Source organism: Amblyomma maculatum, chromosome 1 (assembly GCF_055883805.1).
Source record: "Amblyomma maculatum isolate TAMU_Amacu chromosome 1, ASM5588380v1, whole genome shotgun sequence".
NCBI classification, from domain to species: domain Eukaryota; kingdom Metazoa; phylum Arthropoda; class Arachnida; order Ixodida; family Ixodidae; genus Amblyomma; species Amblyomma maculatum.
Genome location: NC_139344.1, coordinates 39,976,174 through 39,996,122, shown reverse-complemented (window position 1 = coordinate 39,996,122; position 19,949 = coordinate 39,976,174). Strand labels below are relative to the sequence as shown.

The 19,949-nt window shown below is 46.8% G+C and overlaps 1 protein-coding gene across 1 annotated transcript in view; it reads left to right on the top strand.

Moving 5' to 3' along the window:
* Nucleotides 1-19,283, top strand: part of Tim23 (translocase of inner mitochondrial membrane 23) — a 47,349-nt gene extending 28,066 nt beyond the window's left edge. Inside the window, exons 6-8 of the mRNA XM_084587982.1 lie at nucleotides 1,435-1,545; nucleotides 16,661-16,795; nucleotides 18,992-19,283. Coding sequence (XP_084444108.1) covers nucleotides 1,435-1,545; nucleotides 16,661-16,776 — 227 coding nt within the window. The 3' untranslated portion in view covers nucleotides 16,777-16,795; nucleotides 18,992-19,283. The remainder of the gene's footprint in view (nucleotides 1-1,434; nucleotides 1,546-16,660; nucleotides 16,796-18,991) is intronic.
* Nucleotides 19,284-19,949: the final 666 nt, after the last annotated feature.

Below are 19,949 nucleotides of genomic sequence, written 5' to 3'. Positions count from 1 at the left end.
GATTTGAAAGCGCGAATAATGCCCTGGTCCAATGGTTGCAGCTTCGACGTCGTGTTCGGCGGCAAAAACTTAATTTCAATGTTGCTCAGCTGGACATCAGTGTGGTGTGCTGTGCAATTGTCAACGATGAGGCAAACCGTCCGGCCTTGACGCGCCAGCTCCGAGTCCCATGCCTTCAACCATTTTTGGAATATCTCCCGAGTCATCCACAATTTCTTGTTCCATGCCTATGTCACCGGAACACTGGGGCAGTTGCGCATGCATCTCGGGGTTTGGAACTTGTCTATGACAAGTGGCCGCAGCTTCGTGCTGCCGTCCATATTCGCAGCCAACAGAACTGTAATACGAGCCTTGCCTTGCTTGCCGCCGTGGCACTTGTCTCCGCGCGTGTCGAGCGTTTGTCGCGGAAGCATTTGCCAGAACAGGCCCATCTCGTCAGCATTGAATATCTGATTGGGCTCATACTTGACGAGAATCTTAGGCCACTCTTCTTCAAGCCACTTCTTGATCTCGCCTTCATTGGCGTCCTCACTTTCCCCCGATACTGTCTTCCCGACAATGTTAAAGCGGGCCTTAAAACGTTGCAGCCAACCGCTGCTGGCATTGAAGTTCTCGGCACCGAGAATGAACGCAAAGTTCTTGGCCTTCTGTTGTATCATCGGTCCCGATACAGGAATATTCCGGGCCCTTGCGTCGATGAACCATTTGTGCAGCGCCTTCTCAACGTCTTCAAAGGCAGCTTTGCGCACCCGCCGCGCGCCTGAGTGCTGGTTTTGTTCCGCCTTGGCCTTTATGTCACTCTTGTTTTTCAGCAGAGTGCTCAAAGTGCTCCTCGGTATGCTGAAAGCTTCGGCAACGCTTGACTTTTTTTCACCATTTTCAACGCGGCGGATCACTTCCAATTTCACAGCAAATGTCAGGGTCGTCGGCTTCTTCGCGTTTGCAGCCATCACAACACCGACCACGCCGTGACAGGCCTAGGCCACCTAGGCTGCCTAGGCCACACACGATAACAACGACTGGCGCAGCACAAGTGGCGGCGCCGAGACGCGGTTAGTCGTTGACAAGCTAAATCAGGCTAGCCACCCTAGCCCGGCCAAGCCGCCGCGTGCATACGCCGCTACGTTCAAATGGCGCCCTCGGCGCGACCGATGTATGCAGCGATCGTGCGCAGCAGTCGGGAACACCCATCGCGCCGCCGCTATCTTCGAGGGCGTTGAGGGAAAGCTCGCCTCCCGTCAACAGAGTGCACATGGTTTGGGGTGGCGGAGTTCGATTTGGCAACCGACGCCGTTCGAAATAAAAAATTAAAAATGCATGCGATTTTCCGCGTGATATAGAAAGTGTTCGATATAATCAATAATTCGATATATCCGTGTTCGATATATCGAGGTTCGACTGTATATGATTACACTCTCCTGTTTGGTTTTTCAGCGGTGATGTATAGTGGATTTGGAGTGCTGCTGTCATTTGCAAGAGGGGCAGATGATGAACTCAACACCCTGGCTGCGGGCACCCTCACAGGACTCCTCTACAAGTCGAGCAGTGAGTTGCTTTTCATGAATATGTGTGTATTGGTAAGGATTTGGAGGATGGGGTTCATACAGGCCGCAGGCGTGTTTGCTTTTTTGGGCTCTCGTATTTTAATGCGCATGAACCAAGTTTGCATTTTCATCGCTGGATACAGGGACGTATGCGATGAGATATTACGCAAAGTGGAAAGTGTAGGGGCGTATTTAATTATGTGTGCTGCGTGCGGCGGAAGAAAGTATCCGATTTCTTCGAACAAATCTGCTTTGAAGTTGGGGCAACATTTTCACTCAATATTTTACTTTTCTGCACAAGTGTCTACTGTCACCATTTTCGTACCAAGGTTTGACCACTGGCTTGCAACCCCAAGTTTTTCATCACACAACATTTCAAAATAACAAACAATTTTTGGCGCTCCCGCATGATCGGTTGTATTGAGATTTGACTGTCACGTGAGGGTTGACTTCTGGGGGGGGGGGGGGGGGGGGGGGGGGGGGGGGGGGGCAAAACAAGAAAAAAAGAAATGAGTGCGCAAATTTAATGCAATGGAAGAAGCCTCAGTATGTGGAAAGTGTGATAGTTTGCAAGCAGCAGTATCTGATAAAGTAGCTTTCCCGTGGCTCATCTTCATTAGATGCCTTCAAGTCTTAACACAGTGTTGCAGTTTTTACTACCACTGTTTTTGCAGGAAGCTTCTTGCGTTCTCTCCTTTTTTCAAGAGAGTTGCACAAAAGGTTGTCAGACAAGGCTGATATTGAAATAAGCATGGATTCTCATCATACCGTCACTACATGTGGCAACTGTGTGCTTTACAGGCCCTGCTATAAAAATAGAAACTTAGTTGGTCAACCGTGCAGAGAGTCGCACTTCCCCAACGTCATCCTTGGCAGCATTTAAATGAGTCTTAAATGAGTCTTGCCGAATAGTGTGTCAGTTATGCATGAGTTTGGCGACCAGCATTTTTTTGTATCTACAATGCTGAGAGGGCGAATGGTACCTGGTAAACAGCGTCTTGATAGAGCCACTTTTAATTCCTTAATTGTGACAACAGCAGTTTGTATTCGCATAATACGGTAGAATCTTGATGATATGAATTCCAGGGAATCCCGAAGAATATATGTATCATCCCGAATTCGTATGATCCAAAACAAGCAAAGTTTAACATGAAAATAAAACACAAGGTTGCTCAATTATTTCCTGAAAATGTCAGTAGTGATAGTTTGCAGTTTCCTGGGCTCAGTGTCAATAATCGGCCCAGCTTGAAAAGAAAAAAATGTGCCATAGTTTTGTCACTCACGCTGCTGGCACTGACGGTACGGCACAGGGTGTCAAAGGCGTTAAGCGTCTCTGCCATCGATGGTATTGGATTAGCCTCTTCTTTTCGCTGTCTGATGACGACAGTTCATTTTTTTTCATCAATTAAGTTTTCAGTGGTTTGTAATCCGCAAGTTGCAACATTGTCATCCGCAGTTACAAAGTCGTAAGCAGAAGCTTGGAACTTCCAGAGTCTCCTAGCCTTCGATAGCCTAATCATCGGACTCTTCAGCAATCGGGGGTGCAGAAGGCGCTGTCGTGGACCCACATTTGCAAAAGCACTTCGTGATCGTTTGCGGAGTCACCTTGTCTCAGGACATGGCCATAAAATGAATTGCGTCCAGAAGACTAATCCACAAATAGTCATCTTTACGATCAACCTTTTAGAGAACCGCCTTACTAAAAGGCCCTTGAAATTATGTTCTATGTTCCGGATTGCTCCGGCGTCCAACAGCTGCAAGGGGTTGTTGTGTTCGCAGGAGAGAACATGACTGTGACATTGTTTAAGGGGGGAGGCTACCCTTGAACACCAACTTTTTTATTTCTTGAGGTATTTAAATGAAATTTTCAGGCTATGCTCATAGTACACACATTTGAAGAACTACCAAGTTTCATGGAGCTGGGCTCATTGGTTCTCAAGTTAGAGGAGTATATCAAGATTGTTTACATAGGTCCCTAGGGGCGGGCCTGGAGAATTTGCAAAATGTGCTAGCAGTGTGAAATTTGTTATGGTCATTCCTGGATAGTTTCCCCAAGGCAAGACAATTCCCTTTTTCCAAATTTCCTCTCTGAAAAATTTTAGTACAGCCCCAAATTTAGTGTTCAAATTTACACCTGACTTAACAATGTTTTAATTGACTGCCCCTAATTACACATGAAATATTTTGAAAAAAACAAATTGTCTAGCCCTCAGAATTTTACTTAGGTATATAACAAAAAAAACCATGAAAATCCAATAAGCGGTTCTTGAGCTATGACTTTCCCTAGCAGCCACACCGTGCAAAAAATTGATTCTGAGAAAACGGCTCTCAAAGGTTGAGAGAACAATAACTTTTTTGTTTCTCAAGTTATCATGATGAAATTTTCAAGACAGGCTCATGACATTAACAAATGAAAAACCACCAAGTTTCATAGAATTGTGCACGCTAGTTCTCAAGTTACAGAAGCATATCAAACTGGTTCGAATAGGTCCTTTATATCAAGCCTGGAGAAATTGTGAAGGCACTCGCATTGTGCAGTTTGTCATGCTGATTCCTAGATAGGTTCCTCAGGGCAAGACAAAGCCCTTTTTCTAAATTTTCTTGCTGAAAAATAGCATAGAATTGGATTTTTTGTTATCAATTAGACCTATGTTGATTATCCAAATTAATTATGACAAATTCCAGACATACCTGGAATTACCTGGTTTACCAATCACGAACAGGAGATGCCTACGTGGGACATCTGCAAACAAAAACTGCAGGACTTATTCGGCAAACCTATTGGGCGAGCTCTGGCAGCCAAAAAAGACCTGGCTACTCGGGCTCAATCGTCAACCGAGTCATACCTGGCCTACATACATGACGTCCTCGCCCTGTGTCGAAAGGTGAATACCTCCATGACCGAAGATGATAAAGTGGGCCATATACTTAAGGGTATCGCTGATGACGCATTCAATATACTTCTCTGCAAAGACTGCTCTACGGTGGACTCAGTCCTGCAAGTCTGTCGCCGTTTCGAACAGGCAAAGCAGCGCCGCATCGTCCATCGGTTTCAGCGCCTTCCCAACACGGCGACTACATCCTCATGTGACGACTTGCCCACGTTACAGCAGCCTTCAAGTCAGAATAACCTCACTACCATCGTCCGCAGAGAAATCGAGGCCTTGACTCCTGTTACACATTCGTCACCTCCTGCACAGGCAACAATAGCTATGATACAGGCTGTTGTCCGCCAAGAATTCGCTAATGTGGGCCTCGTTTCAAATCCTGCCCCACCACCCCCTGCACCACAGCCAATCCCAGTGGTTGCTGCTGCTGCCACAACCCCGCCCTACACACCACGCTACCCTACCCGCAATCCTGCGGAGTGGCGCACATCTGACGATAGGCCTATTTGCTTCGTCTGCTGTCGAGCTGGCCATACATCCTGCTATTGCCGCAGCCGTCCGGCTCCCCCCTCTCAACCCTATTACAGCCCTGTCCGCCATAACTATTATGCACCACGACGCGTTTCTGTCACCCCAGCACATCTTCGTACTGAGAACACAGAGCAAGACCGTCGTCCTAGCCGTTCTCCATCGCCTCAAGCCCACCATTCCCGATCACCTACTCGTCGCCGCAGCTTGTCCCCAACGTACCAAGGCACCTACTCGGGAAACTAGGCAACGCAGCGCCCGGACGTGACGCTGCGTTACCAACCCGGACAGCCAACTGTGTTTCGACCATCGCACCACGCCGCAACCTGATCAATGTCCTAGTAGATCGAGTTCCTGTACCCGCTCTCATTGACACTGGAGCCCATATTTCAGTTCTTAGTTCGTCCTTCCGCCAGCGCCTCAAAAAAGTTCTTACGCCCGCTAGCACCTCTACAGTTCGCGTTGCTGATGGAAAAACTGCTGCCATCATCGGAATGTGCACTGCACGCGTTAGCATCGCCGGCCACCATGTCCCTGTGCTCTTCGCCGTCCTTAATACTTGTCCTCAAGACGTGATTTTAGGCCTAGACTTTTTAACAGCCCATTCCGCTCTCATTGACTGTTCCGCCGGACTTCTGCGCCTAGCCCTGCCCTATTGTGTTCACGACCCCAGTGCTGACCAATCCCAGCCTCGCCTCCGCTCCAGTACATTTACTCGCCTACCTCCCGAGGCGGCAGTATACGTGCCCATGTCACCTTTTCCCTCCCTTCCTGACGGCGACTACGTTGTCAACCCCATCACCGACGTCACTCTACAGCGCAACATCGTCCTACCTCATAACATTGTACACGTCGAGAATAACCTCACCTACATTCCCGTACTCAACTTCAGCATGTCTTCACAAGTTCTCCCGGAGGGCATTTTCCTTGCCGAGCTGTCGCCTTTGTCCAGCTTTACCATTTCTGCAGTGCTGTCCGACCGTCACGCCGACGTACCTGCACAACCTGTCCCATCACATAGTCCGGAGGACCGCATCTCAGCCATGGTTGCCTCTGACCTGCGTCCCGAATATGCCAGCGCCCTTGCCGACCTTTTGCGGTCATTCAGCGACATTTTTGATTTTGGTCACGGATCCCTGGGCCAAACGTCCGTCGTCACACATCGTATTGATACTGGAGATGCCCGACCTATTCATTGACGGCCTTACAGAGTTGCTCTTTCCGAACGCAGGATCATTCAGGAAGAAGTAGAGAAAATGTTGGCAAGCAACATTATTGAGCCGTTGAGCAGCCCCTGGGCGTCTCCGGTAGTACTCGTCAAAAAGAAAGACAACAGCTGGAGGTTTTGCGTTGATTATCGACACCTAAACAAGATAACAAAGAAAGACGTGTACCCTCTTCCAAGGATCGATGACGCTCTTGACTGCCTGCATGGTGCCAACTACTTCTCCTCCATCGATCTCCGTTCTGGATATTGGCAGATCTCTGTTGACGAAAGAGATCGTGAAAAAACGGCTTTTGTCACCCCGGATGGCCTCTACCAATTCAAAGTGATGCCTTTCGGCTTAAGTAATGCCCCTGCGACATTCAAGCGTATGATGGACTCCCTATTACGCGGGCTCAAATGGACCACATGTCTGTGCTACCTCGATGACGTCATCGTATTTTCATCCACTTTTGAAGGCCACCTCCATCGTGTTTCGGCTATTCTTGGCGTCTTCCGACGAGCTGGCCTTCAGTTGAACTCCAAGAAGTGTACCTTTGGTCGCCGGGAACTCAAGGTTCTAGGACATTTAGTCAACACCCATGGCATCCAGCCGGATCCCGACAAAATTCGCGCTGTAAGGGATTTCCCTAAACCGAAATCTAGCAGCGACGTGGGTAGCTTCCTCGGACTTTGCTCATATTTCCGGCGATTTGTACCAAACTTCGCAGAAATAGCCCGTCCGCTCACGCAGCTTCTGAAAAAAGAGGTCTCCTTTACTTGGGGCCACGAACAATCGGCCGCCTTCGTCGCTCTTATTGCCCACCTCACCGGTCTGCCAGTGTTGGCTCACTTCAATCCGTCAGCGCCCACAGAAGTATGCACCGACGCAAGTGGTCATGGAATTGGTGCCGTTCTCGCACAACGTCAGCTCGGGTTACCCCGCGTCATCGCCTATGCCAGCCGACTCCTCTCTGCGGCCGAACAAAATTATTCCATCACTGAACGTGAGTGCTTAGCCCTAGTTTGGGCCATTACAAAGTTCCGCCCTTACTTGTATGGGCGGCCATTCACAGTAGTCACTGACCACCACGCACTGTGTTGGCTTTCTACACTCAAAGACCCTACTGGCCGCCTTGGACGTTGGGCCTTGCGCCTTCAGGAGTACAATTTTTCAGTAGTTTATAAGTCTGGCCAGTTGCATCGAGACGCCGATTGCCTGTCCCGTCATCCAGTCGACCCGCCAAGCCAACCTGAATGTGACAATGACGCTTGCGTGCTCTCTATTTCTGATTTCTCCAACATTCGCCATGAGCAACGCCAGGACCCTCAGCTTCGCGAAATTATCAATCGCCTCAGCGCCGATCGCGATGACCCTTCCCTGCGTTTGTTTGTGCTCCACGACGGCACCTTATACCGGCACAATATGCGACCTGATGGCCCCGACCTTCTACTAGTAGTCCCTCAGCACCTACGCTCAGCCGTCCTTCAACAGCTTCACGACGTTCCTACAGCGGGTCATTTAGGCGTCTCTCGCACATACGACAGTGTGCGTCGTCGGTTCTTTTGGCCAGGCCTACATCGCGCAGTCCGCCGTTACGTAGCTGCTTGTGACCGCTGTCAACGCCGGAAAAAGCCATCACTTTTACCAGCTGGACTTCTGCAGCCAATTGACATCCCCATAGGCCCATTTTCCCAAGTGGGTCTGGATCTTCTAGGGCCTTTTCCACTGTCCGCATCGGGGAACAAATGGATTGCGGTGGCCACTGATTACACCACACGCTACGCGGTCACACGAGCAATACCAACCAGTTGTGCAACTGATGTCGCTGCTTTCCTCCTCCACGACGTTATACTCGTCCATGGAGCTCCCCGCCAATTGCTCACCGACCGTGGCCGGTGCTTTCTGGCTCGTATAGTCGACGAGATCCTACGGCTATGCAGCGTTCGTCATTCTTTCACGACTGCCTACCATCCACAGACGAACGGGCTTACCGAACGCCTTAACCGGACACTTACAGACATGTTGTCTATGTACGTTTCTGATGACCACCGCGACTGGGACATAACGCTGCCATTTGTGACATTCGCTTACAATTCGTCGCATCACGACACTACCTGCTACTCCCCCTTCTATCTTTTATACGGCCGTGAACCTCTGCTTCCTTTTGACAGCCTGCTCCCGTCTGTCACCACTGCCAGCTCATATGCTCGTGACGCCATAGCCCGAGCTGATGCTGCCCGCGTTGTTGCTCGCAAACGACTCGCAGCCTCTCAGCACTCCCAGAAACGTCGCTATGATTCCTGTCATCGCAACACCGAGTATTCTTGCGGCTCTCTCGTGCTGCTCTGGACTCCAGCTCGCCGCGTTGGCCTTTCGGAAAAACTTTTGCCCCGGTATACAGGACCCTACCGTATTTTACGACAAGTGACACCAGTGACATACGAAATTGCACCCTTGCATCCCGTCCGCCATGCCTCTACACCACGCACCGAGACGGTCCATGTTGCACGCCTAAAACCGTACTACATGGACCCTGGTTTGGACGCTACTACGCACCGGGACGGTGCTTTTCAGCCGCCGGGGTAGTGTCACATTAGGCGGTGCAACGCATAAGGAAAGAAGAAGAACGCATACGCATAAGGAATGAAGAAGACTCTCGTGAGTTTTTGAGAGAAGACGACGTTCAACAGCGTCGGCTGGTGCCTACAGAGAACGTCCGCTGGAAAGCCTTGTCTTCGGTGTCCGCCCTCTGCTACAAGCTGAACTACCCCGTAACAATATTTTGAATACATGGGCTTGCCTTGCCCTCAAAAATTTATTCAGGTACAGTCGAGCCCACTTATAACGGCCCCACTTAAGACGAACACTCGCAATTATCACAAACAAGTCCGATGCGACCGTCAAAATATACATTAGGGCTATGGCGCTCCGTCGATCTCGGCTACAGCGACCATCTGTGCGACTAGCCAATCGGCTACAGCGAACGCCTTGGTGCCGCGGACCACTTTCCACATGCTGAGATCCGTCGATCCTGTGCTCTGCAAGCCGCGACAATCGGCATTCCCGATTCCCCCGCGGCATTTCGCCCTAGCATGATGGGCGGCGCAGACGCAGCAAATGGTTTCCCGGTTTATCTATCGCGGCATCTCGCCGGAGGAACGAGGAGCGGCCCAAACGCGACAAGAGACTTCCCGTGACATAAGCGCCAAAACGAAAAAAAAAAAAAAAAGCTAGCCAAGTCTGCACTGAATGCGTGTCGCACCTCGGGCATCGTGAGCGACCACGCAACGTTTAACACGTTGCACGAAACCGTTCAGAGGGCACGACGAGAGATCGTAAATCCGGCGATCGCAAAAATGTCGAAACGCGAACAGAACGTACGAAGTACAAAGACAGCCAACAACGACAGCAAGCAAAGAGCCGTAGCAGACGACGCGGGGAGGCGGAGACTGACGCGTCAGCGGCCGCAGCAGCCTTAGTAGTCGCCCGATCCCCCGCGTTCTCGCGGAGCGCACGCTTTGCCCAATCGCAGCCTTGAATTCGAGCGCGGGAAACTTGAAAGCCGCCATGAGACTCAATCGGTAGCAAGCCACGCCTCGACCGCGCCGCCGTCGCCGCCGCCGAGGGTATAGTGCTCTAGAATATTGGGCAGTGTGACGACCGCGCGCGAAATGCATGGGAGCGGGGGGCCGCTTTTGCGATGACGGAGGCACCGCAGCGCAGAGGGCGCCACCAGCAACTGGTGTGTCAGCCGTCCGAGCGCCCGCGTATGCGCGCTGCGCGGCGGGGCGGATCAGTAAGTTCTTTTTCGCTTGTGCCTCGTCTCGATCTGCTAGTGTCAACATTTTACAAATATGCCGACTAACGGGGCTCAGTACTGTTAGCGCTCATCTAATATATTTTCCATTTTGGCCGTCGGCAATACCTCGGGGAAGCAACATGACAGTAGTTGGGCTATAGTGCTCTTGGGCTCCGAAGAAAACAGCTTGGAGAGGGGCGCGCACGAATTCAGACTCGCACAGCACGGTTCATTCGTCGTACAGCTTGAGCTAGCATTCCTAAAGCACCTAATTCGCGTTTTGGAATGTAGTCGTTTTGAAAAGAGGGCGGTGTGGAGCTAGGATGTATGAAGAAGTCAAAACGTGCAACACATATGCGTTCGAGCGTTGAAGAAATACAGCTGGTCATCAGTAACCAATTATTAAGTCCAAAATGGTATATTTCATTGATTGACATGCAAACCATGCCGACTACATTGCGTCACCTGAAAACACTAGAAAAGTCGGCATTGCAGATCGATTGAATTAAATATCGAGTATCCCGCTGAAGGTAAATGATAGCAAGGAGATGAAAAACGAACGACAAGCATGTAAACAGGCTATTGAATAACATAACACAGTGGGTCTGGAAACGTGGAAGAAGTAGGGGTAAAGACTGCAAAAAAAAAAAAAAGTGTCGACTAACAGGGAGAGAGAAAGGGGTGTGTGGGAGGCATGGGGCATCGTGAATAGAGCGACCGTGAAGGTGAAGAAAGGGTTGAAATTTTTGTGCGGCACGGCAAACGTACGACTCAGAAAGCGGACAATTAAAAATAGAGACATATGAAAGGCAATAAAGAAAAACGGAAACAGCCGAGCTTAAAAACCAATTGAAGCCATGGGAAGACGAAAGCAGTGCACGAACAATTAAGCTACAATTCGGGCGTGCAATCGAACGCCTGTAGAGGTGTGACTGTCGATATTTAGGAGTCAACAACTTAGTGAAAGTGTACGTTAATCTAAGGACAAACTTTTTTTTTTCTTTCAATAAACTAGAATTTCTTGTAACGGATGGCTTTAAATACCCGGAGATGCGTGTTTACTTAAGACATTTAATCTCAATGCGTTATAGCTTGACGGTAACTCAATTGTCCCAGAAAATGTTTTCATTCTAAGTACTTTTTTTTATTCTGCGTGCTCAAGCAACAGGCAATATGCAAGTGATTCTTACCCCCAGAAAATCGCTCTAGGGATGTTTTGGTGCACATACAAAATGAAAAAGAAAAAGAATAGCTTTGAAAAAAAAAAAAAAACGACGCATAGAGGACGCAGATGCTATAGTATGCGCGTAATTCGCTGCCGCTAGACCATTATTATAACGTCAAAACGTTTAGTTTACTATATGGCAGGATTTTCGATCAGCTTTTAACACACTGCGAAAGAGAGGTTGTAAGACCGGCACTCGGTTTCTGACCGTGAACAAAAGCTGTGCAATAGGCTCGAAGCTAGCTCGAAGCACAGTTTGCCCAACAATTTGACTCGAGTGGTCTTTTTGGACTCCTGCGCAATTCATATTTTGCAACATTCCTGTAGAGTGTTGAAGCTGAAACATTTTATCTGCTTGGAACAGAAAGCTTACACTTGAAGTAATGAAATTTCATGTGCTTTTGCGGCTTCGCTTTTTGCGAAGTCAAAGAAACGCGACAACAGTTCCCAAAGGAAAATATATTTAAGTTTCCTTGGAAGTATTTCGTGTGTAATATCAACCTTGTTATAATTTTCTTAGGGAAACTATTATAGCCTGATTAGTTCTATAAAGAGTAGTCGCCAAGTCGCCCCATATAACTAGTACATTCGATTACTCATATTTCGTACCACACACTCGAAAATAAACACGCATTAGTGTCCGAATTTGAATTTAACCTTATATTAATTACTTGCTTATTAGGTGCTCCTCATTTGTTTCGCATTTTTCCGTTTTCTCTCGGTGCGCGACAAGAACCGCAGTACTTGCCAAGGTGACACGCAATTATAAGTTTTTTTTTTATATTTGCTCTGTACATCTACCATTGATATGCTATTAAACGTCCACACTCAAGTGCCCACTATAACCGCATTCCTTTGTAAGTGACTGGTTTAATTTTTCGTATTTTATTTGAAGCATTGCCCTAGCTGTACTTGACTTTTTTTTTTTTTCATCTGTATCTGTTTCACCCTTTCGTGAGCGGCACGTAAACAATTGTCCGTGACATATGTATTTGTTAATCGCTAACAGAAAATAAATCCTTGAGTGGCATATATGTTCATTTATTTTCGCCGGTACCCAGTGCAATGCTTCAATTTATATGGTTAAGAATAAATATATTTTGCTCACGCACTGTAATTTGTGTAAGCGGTGATTAAGGTGCAGAAAGAACACCAATTAAGGAGATAAATTACAAATTGCTGATGATTTAAGATAAACGTTCAGTCATATATTGATAAGCGCAAGCTGCAAAATATAAGCAGGTGTTCGTAAAAGATTCGCAAAGAGCCCTCATAAAGCTCAATTAAGCATTGATTCTCACGTATACTGTTTTCCTCCGCGTATAATACCGCTTCTTACGGGAAGAACGAGTACAAAAGTCCACGCTTCATTGGAAACAATGCGTACAAATATCTCATCTGACGATTTGTGGCTGTCCGCAGGAATAAAAAACGTTGAAAGAGTTTCCAATAGCGATTCAAACATCGCATGCAGCTCTGAAGGAATACCAAAGCGTGCAAGGCGTCTCCACAGAGATGTAAAGGAATTGCATGGATCAGTTTAAGCCCCTGGAATAAGTAGTCTCTTTATTAAATACTGCACCAATGGCGTAGCGTTGGAAAATAGCTCCAAACAGAACCGCACCGCTCATCTGTACCTCCGCTGTCCCCGCAGCGGCAGCGGCTACGCGCCGAGCGCCGAACGTGGCACCCCTGTTGCAGGTAGCGCCCTCTCGCGGAAGTCAGTTCCTGTCATCGCAAAAGCGGCCCGCTCTCCGGCGCCGGTCGTCACACTGCCCAATCTTCTAGAGCACTATACCGAGGGTGGCAGAAGAAAGCGCAAGAATTCACAAACAAAACAAGACCAAGATGGCGGCGCTCAGTTCGGCTGGAGAAAAATGGCGCGCGCGCGAAGTTTGGGAATTTTCAGCGCTTGCTCGCTGCTCCGCGGCTGCCGCCGCTTGTTAAATAATTAATTTCGAGTATTTCTACGGCGAGTTGGGCATTGATAATTACAGAAATGGTAGTTTATAAGACATACTACCGGAATATATAATCTTCCAAAAATCGACTGTTTCGCGATTTTTCGGTTTTCAAAGGTCGCGTCCCCCCTTAATGCAACTTGCCTGGCGTGGGTGGAGCACTGGTTGACGAAGAGCAAGATTTTTCTTTTCTTCAATGCCATTTTTCAATCTAAGACTATCAGAAACTCGGAAAAAAAACCTGCACTCATCCAGGCTTTCTTATTAGTTTTGTACACACCAGGCAAACGTCCAGCCATTCAAAAGCATCTCGGTTGCTTTGCCTTGTTGATAATGGTGAGCGTCATTTTTTCGGAGCTATTGGCATTGTAACAGAAAAGTATGGACATTCTTTCTTTACTCTTCTGGCTGCTCCGACAGGCTTGGCCCTTTACACATAAGCTCTTGCTCGGTTGCAAGTTGAAGAGTATGCCTGCCTCATTGGCATTGAGTATGGTGCGTGGCACATACCCCAAGGTCAGCGCCGGCAGCGAGCCAATCCAGTCGCCAAAAGCCGTCTTGTCCACTTTTTTGCCTTTTCAGCAACGAGTTTTGAAACAAGCCCATGCCTTTCTTTAAAGCGATGCAGCCACCCTCCGTATGCTTGAGAATTTTCAATGCCAAGAAAAAGTGCAATGTTGTCAACTGTCTCGTAGCACTTTGCCGTCCACGTGGACGCTGGCTGCAGTCACCTCGTGAAACCACGTCAGCAGAACTTCTTCCAGCCTAACATGTCGCACTCTTTGCTTCTTGACGTTGGCACCAAAGTGCTGAGTATTCTTCAAAATGGCGTCCCGCTGCCCAAAAATTGTGCAAAGGGTCAACGGGGCTAGTGTCAGCTCGTTCACCAAGTTGTAATGTTCAAGTTGAAATTCGTATCAGCCATGATTGTATCATCAAGATTCTACTGTATACAAATATATCAATTCAGTATTAATATTTAGCTTCATTAATTGAATCACAATATTCAGTATTAACTAGGGGTCTGACTTTTCTGTTATTTTTTTAGACTTTGGCAGACTTGTTTTCAGTGTATATTTGAACCCACAAATTTTGGGGGGCAAATATTATTCTCGAAAAATGAAAATGTTAGTGGTTTTTCGCAGCAATCCTGTGTGGTGAGAAGTCGCTTGGAGTCTCGCGATTTCTGCCTGCATAAACAATTTATTTTCCAGTAAAAATGCACAAATGGTATTAGCTGTAGCTGCACAAGGAATTCTTACTTCATTAACCCTGTCCGTGGGAAAAGGGGGGGCTTTTGGGTGGTGTCATTAGTATTTTCTTTTTCTTTAACAAAACTTGCTTGGTGCAGGAGTGTCTAGTATCAAATTATAGAGGAGGAATTCCTCTTCACAATGGTATTAGGAACAATCAACATATTATTGAATAAGTGATGAAAAAAACTACTATCAGCAAAAAATTGTAGCTATAAAAACACACACAAAAGCATTAAAGTTCCTTGATACAAATAAAGCATAAAAAATTTTCAAAGTGTGCGTTTTTACAACAGGGACCAATGCAACATTACAGCAAATTCTAGCTTTCTGTGTGCAGTATTCGCTGAGTTAGGAAAGAAAACAGTAGTCGAGGTCGACCTCTGGCTATCCTCTAGCAGAAAACACGACTTCCTGCACTGCCGGCGGCAAGTAATACTACCCTGAAGACGTCACCCTGCAGATAACAGTTGACCTTAAGAACAGTGATCTCTTCCGATCAGCGTGCAGCAAAAGCGGAAATCTTTGGAGAGCGACTGCAAAACTTATCGAGGCATGGCTGTCGACATTCCGGGTCGGTTTGACTTAGTTTCGCTGTCAGTGCTAAGTCTGAAGAGCTGAATCCATCTTCCAAGTAATCACGGCTGCTGTTCGCATACAAAAACGCTCTCAGATGCGTCAACTTCCGCGGAAACAAAACAGAGCGCACGATGTCAGTGCCATGATGTAAACAAGGAGTGCCGATCACCTGACTCCGGAGACCATCTAGACGTGCAGCACGGCGGAAAAATTAAATCAAAAGCAAAATTGAAAGGAGAGTTCCTCTATTTCCCATTGCAAGACACCACTTGTCATGGAGCACTTCGGAAGCGGGAAAATTCCAATCTTGAAACCATCGATGGCGGGCTGGAAAGGCGCGGACAGGAAAGTGTTAACCGCCACTGCCGAGATGTCTCGGGAGATCTCACAGGCACACCCCCTTCCACTTCCGATACTACTTGTGTAAACATAATGTTGCGGGCATGTCGCATGATCTGTGGAGAAGCCACATAAATACATGAAACTGGCTGGGCAAACTTGAAGCAACATATGGAGCGGTTGTTTCTCCACCCACATTATCATCATCATCACCACCAGCACTTCGTCGCTTCCTCATCGACAGCAGTGCAGCCACGGCGAGACAGCGTGCCACGTGCGTCTGCAGTTTGACGTGCGAAGAAAACGTGGTACTGCTGATGAATTCTGGCTCAGATGACAGTGACAAAGATGACGCCGCTCATTTAAATGGCTTGTCAAACGAAGACAGCGAGGAAGTGCCCTTGCCGCCTATGAATCTGGTGAAAAATGGGTAACTTGTAGAGCATCGCAGTGCATTACTGGCATAAAATTTCCACGGAACTAACATGTGAGAAAAATCTTGGCCAACATGCAGAAGAAAAAAAACTAGTATGGAGTCATAAAAACTCTGCAGTGAAAGGGTTAAAATAGCAATGAAAATTGAAAATAGGTAGATGACACACAAAAATGCAAGTGGTTTATTCAATTACTTCTAAGAATTGGGAGACAAATGTTGTATTGGCATTGTTGACTGTGGCCGAGGAATCGTGCAATCTGTGCTTTAAAGTCAGCTGTGAAACTTCCACTCGTCACTTCTAGCCAGAACATTCTGCTTCTTGTGACGCTGTATCAGTGCACTACATGAAGTTGCTACTTGTGCTGAGCTAGTTTGAAAGGTGGCATAAACCCTCTGTATAGCCAATTTTCATCTTCTCGTGCTCAACACGCAGTTGCTTATGCCTTGCTTGCCAAGGGTACTGACGTTTATTGGTTAGTACTAAATTCTGAAAATTGTATTCTGCATACTTTTATCGGTTTTTGTCGATTTAAACCAAAGGTTTCATCCCCTAGTTGTAACATGTGAGATTGATTTTTCACTTCTGTTTTCGGCAAAAAAAAAAAAAAAATTACTGGTTACATTTCAGTATATACGGTAGGTATTGTGTCGTACTGCTGTTGCTGCCACACCCGCATCATTGTACTGCAGAAGTTCTACAGACTGGGCATGTAGCGAGTGCCTTCTACAAAAAGAAGTGCAGTAGGTGTAGTTTGTGATATTTGGATGTTCAGGCACAGCAGGTAAACTGCCAACAATAGATAATGATGTCTGCTTTATAGAACGCGCTGTTTTAAGTTGCTCATCAGTGGGAATTTTTTGTTGGCCGATGAAAGGATCACATGAATGTGCTCGTTACAGGTGGCCTGCGGAGGTGCATGATGGGCGGAGGAGTAGGCCTTGGTTTGGCTGCTCTGTGTTGCCTCTGGACAAGCAAAGATCGCATGAAGCAGATGTTCCTCACACATCCAGCTTGACTGCTGGTGGACTTCCTAGGTGTGCAAGGCGGCCTTTTAAGGACATAGAGTCAATGACTTCTTATTGTAGTCTTGTACAAAATGACTGATGTAGTAGTAGCTAGAGTCGTTAGGTTCTAACCGCCACTGGGGCTGTTCTGGTCATACGATCCCATTTCTTCAGTGTATGTCTTACAGCACCCACTAAGTTTTGTTGTGCCTGTTATAAAACAGTTCATCTTGCCAGATGCTTAGTACTCTCACAAAACAAATTTTCTACAGCTTTAAGAAGCGCATAACTCACTTGTTAACTTCAGTTCCATGCCCAGTCGTGTCGTTATTTACGGTTCCCAAGTTTAATAGAATTGGGCTTTGTGAATTGAGTTGCCTCAGAGAATGTTTCTCGGAGGAGGACTGTTGATTTCAGGACTGTTACCTCTGACCACCAGTTAGTATAAAGGTAACAGAAGGAGGGTGTTTGACTGCAATACACATGGCAAACATACCTACCCCCAATGAGTAGAATGCTTCGAGGGTGCTCACACTGAGTCAGATTGGCACTGCTCCACTGAGTGCTTGTACACTGCTGTATGTTTCTTTGCAATGTCTGAAATGTGCAGAACAGTTCCTGACCACAATTGCAGCATGTGAACCTTCATGACTTTAAAGGGCTAAATGATTATGAGTGTCTTACTGTGGCAGTGTTAGTTGGCTGTAGTGACTCTTCGATATTATGTGACCATTTAAATTTTTGAACAACTGTTACTGGTCAAAGTTATCGGCCATCTATGAATTAACATTGCAGTTTGGATTGTATTTGATTAGAGTGTGCGAATATGAAATTGAAGTGTTAAAAATTGGTCGGGAATCGAATGGCGTATTTTGAATTATCCTCAATACCAGTTCAGGTAGACTTTTTTTTTTTTTTTAATTTATTATAGGCACATGAGAACTGAGTTGAGGGGCCCGGGTTCAGTCTTGAGGCAGGTGCATTTAGATGACTGTGGGCAATGTCAGTGCACATTGCAGAACCCCAAGTGGTCGAAACTATCCAGAGCCCTCTACTACGCCATCCCTCCTAGCTTGAGTCTGATAAACCAAACCAAAGCAGAGCTACAAGAAGAGAGAGGTACTTCACACTCTACCTTGTTAGCAGAATTTATGGTGCCTGTAAGGTCTGCGAGCAGTGTTGTATAAAAGAAAGCAGAGAGGGAATTCATTTCATAGTTACTGTAATAAGCTTTATTTGAAGACTAATTCACTTGGCAACAGTTCCTTAAATATTCTATCTTTTGACTTGATACCAAATGTGTATCTCCTTACAGTGATGTTGGGGATTGTGCTCAAAAAGGTGCTGCTGCACATTGCATATAAAATGCACAAAGCTGGCTCTAGAAGCGTACGAAGAACAGTAGCTTAGGCCAGCCACATCGTGATTGGGACCAATGTTTCCGTACACTCTTGCAATGCATGAAGACGTAGCGCTGGCTGTTGAATGCTTGCCCAAACGCAGCATTCTTGACGAAACAGCCTTTGAAGATCAGTTTTGCCTCGCTACAAGCCCAGGGACAGGCCGAAACATCATTGCAAACAGAAGACAAAACCGACGGCATCAAAGAGGAACTAAGCTGTGAGAGATGGCGTGGTGCAGTTCTGGAGGTTAGCCTTGAAGATTTCTGTGTGTTTTCTAGGCTGTAATAGGTAAAAATTGTGCAAACTGAAGGTGGTCATTGCAAGAAAATGCGTTTGGGCTGCAAAATTGTCCGTTTTTCTCTCCATTAGTCTTACTTGATGCTGTAAATAGTAAGCGCTGTTTCAAAATGCCACTGTGTTTGGCTGCAAGTGCAGGTGAACAGGTAATCTCACAATTCCTCAATGTTTAGGAGGGAGCTTTGAAGTAGTAAAAGTGTGATGCAAATCGAGTAGTGGGTTCTATTTGCACTATAAAATATTTGCACATCCCTATTTTTGTTCAGCTTCGTGTGTTGTAGTTGAGGTGCATGCGGCAGCTAAGCGAACACTAACTAGCAGCATAACTTCGGAAGGGCTTAGTAGAGTCGTGCTGCTGCACACAGGGCTCATTTTTCAGGCACCGAAGCTGTGTTCACTATGCATCATGTTTCACTGATATTAACCAGTTTGTGAATAAAAGTAGCATCTAAGTGATTATTATCACACTTTGAAAAGGTGCCGGTTGCCATTTTGACTCTGGTTCAATTTGGTTTTTTTTTTACAGTGTTGCAGGAGTGCTACCAGCTTGCACTGGAGTGTTTTTCTCGGAGCGAAGTACAGCTGGTCTATTAGTTGTGGACATTGAAACAAGAGCATTAATAAATAAAGTGCATAGTTGTACATAGCACCACATTCTCTCATTGCAAGTCAAACTCCAGCAGCAGCAGCAGAAGTGTTCTGTAGCCTAATTTGTTTTTAATCTGTGCACTGCTGCTGAATATGATATTTTTTTTGATGCAGTCAAGTGATCCTGCTCTGAACTAGTGAATTAATAAAAGAGAAATGCCTGTTGTATAGATTGTGACCACTTCTTTGCATTGCTTCTACCCTTGGCTGGGCAAACCACCTGCCACGGCAGCTCACTTGCTATATTATTAGGCTTCAGAGGCATATTTTGTGTGATTCAGGGCGGGATAAACTCATTTTCTACGACGGCAACTATGCCTGTGTCCTGATCACGGTATTTGGTAGCGATCTCTAAGTGAACGAATTTGCAGCATGTTGCTTTGGCATACAAAAAGCAATTACAGCTGCTTTGCATCATTTAACTACATAAAAAAAATTTTTTCTCAGCAATGAAATGATAAAGCCTTCTGCTTCATTTGTATTTATACACCATTTTGCGGGAAAGGCCTTCTGTGGTGCATTGTGATCTTACTGATGGTGCACCCCACTGGGGTGGCGCAGCGGTTAGGGCACTCGACTACTGCACCCGAGATGTGCGATCAAATCCAGGCCTTGGCGGCCACTTTTCGATGGACGCGAAAGGAAGAGTGTCCGTGCGCTGTGTGATGTCAGTGCACATTGAGGAACCCCAGGTGGTCGAAATTTCCGGAGTCCTCCACTACGGCATCTCTCGTAGCCCAAGCCGCTTTGGGACGTTAAACCCCACAAACTGAACCAAACCTTACTGTGGGTGCACTGTTATGAGAATTTAAACTTTATACTGACCTGTTGTAAAC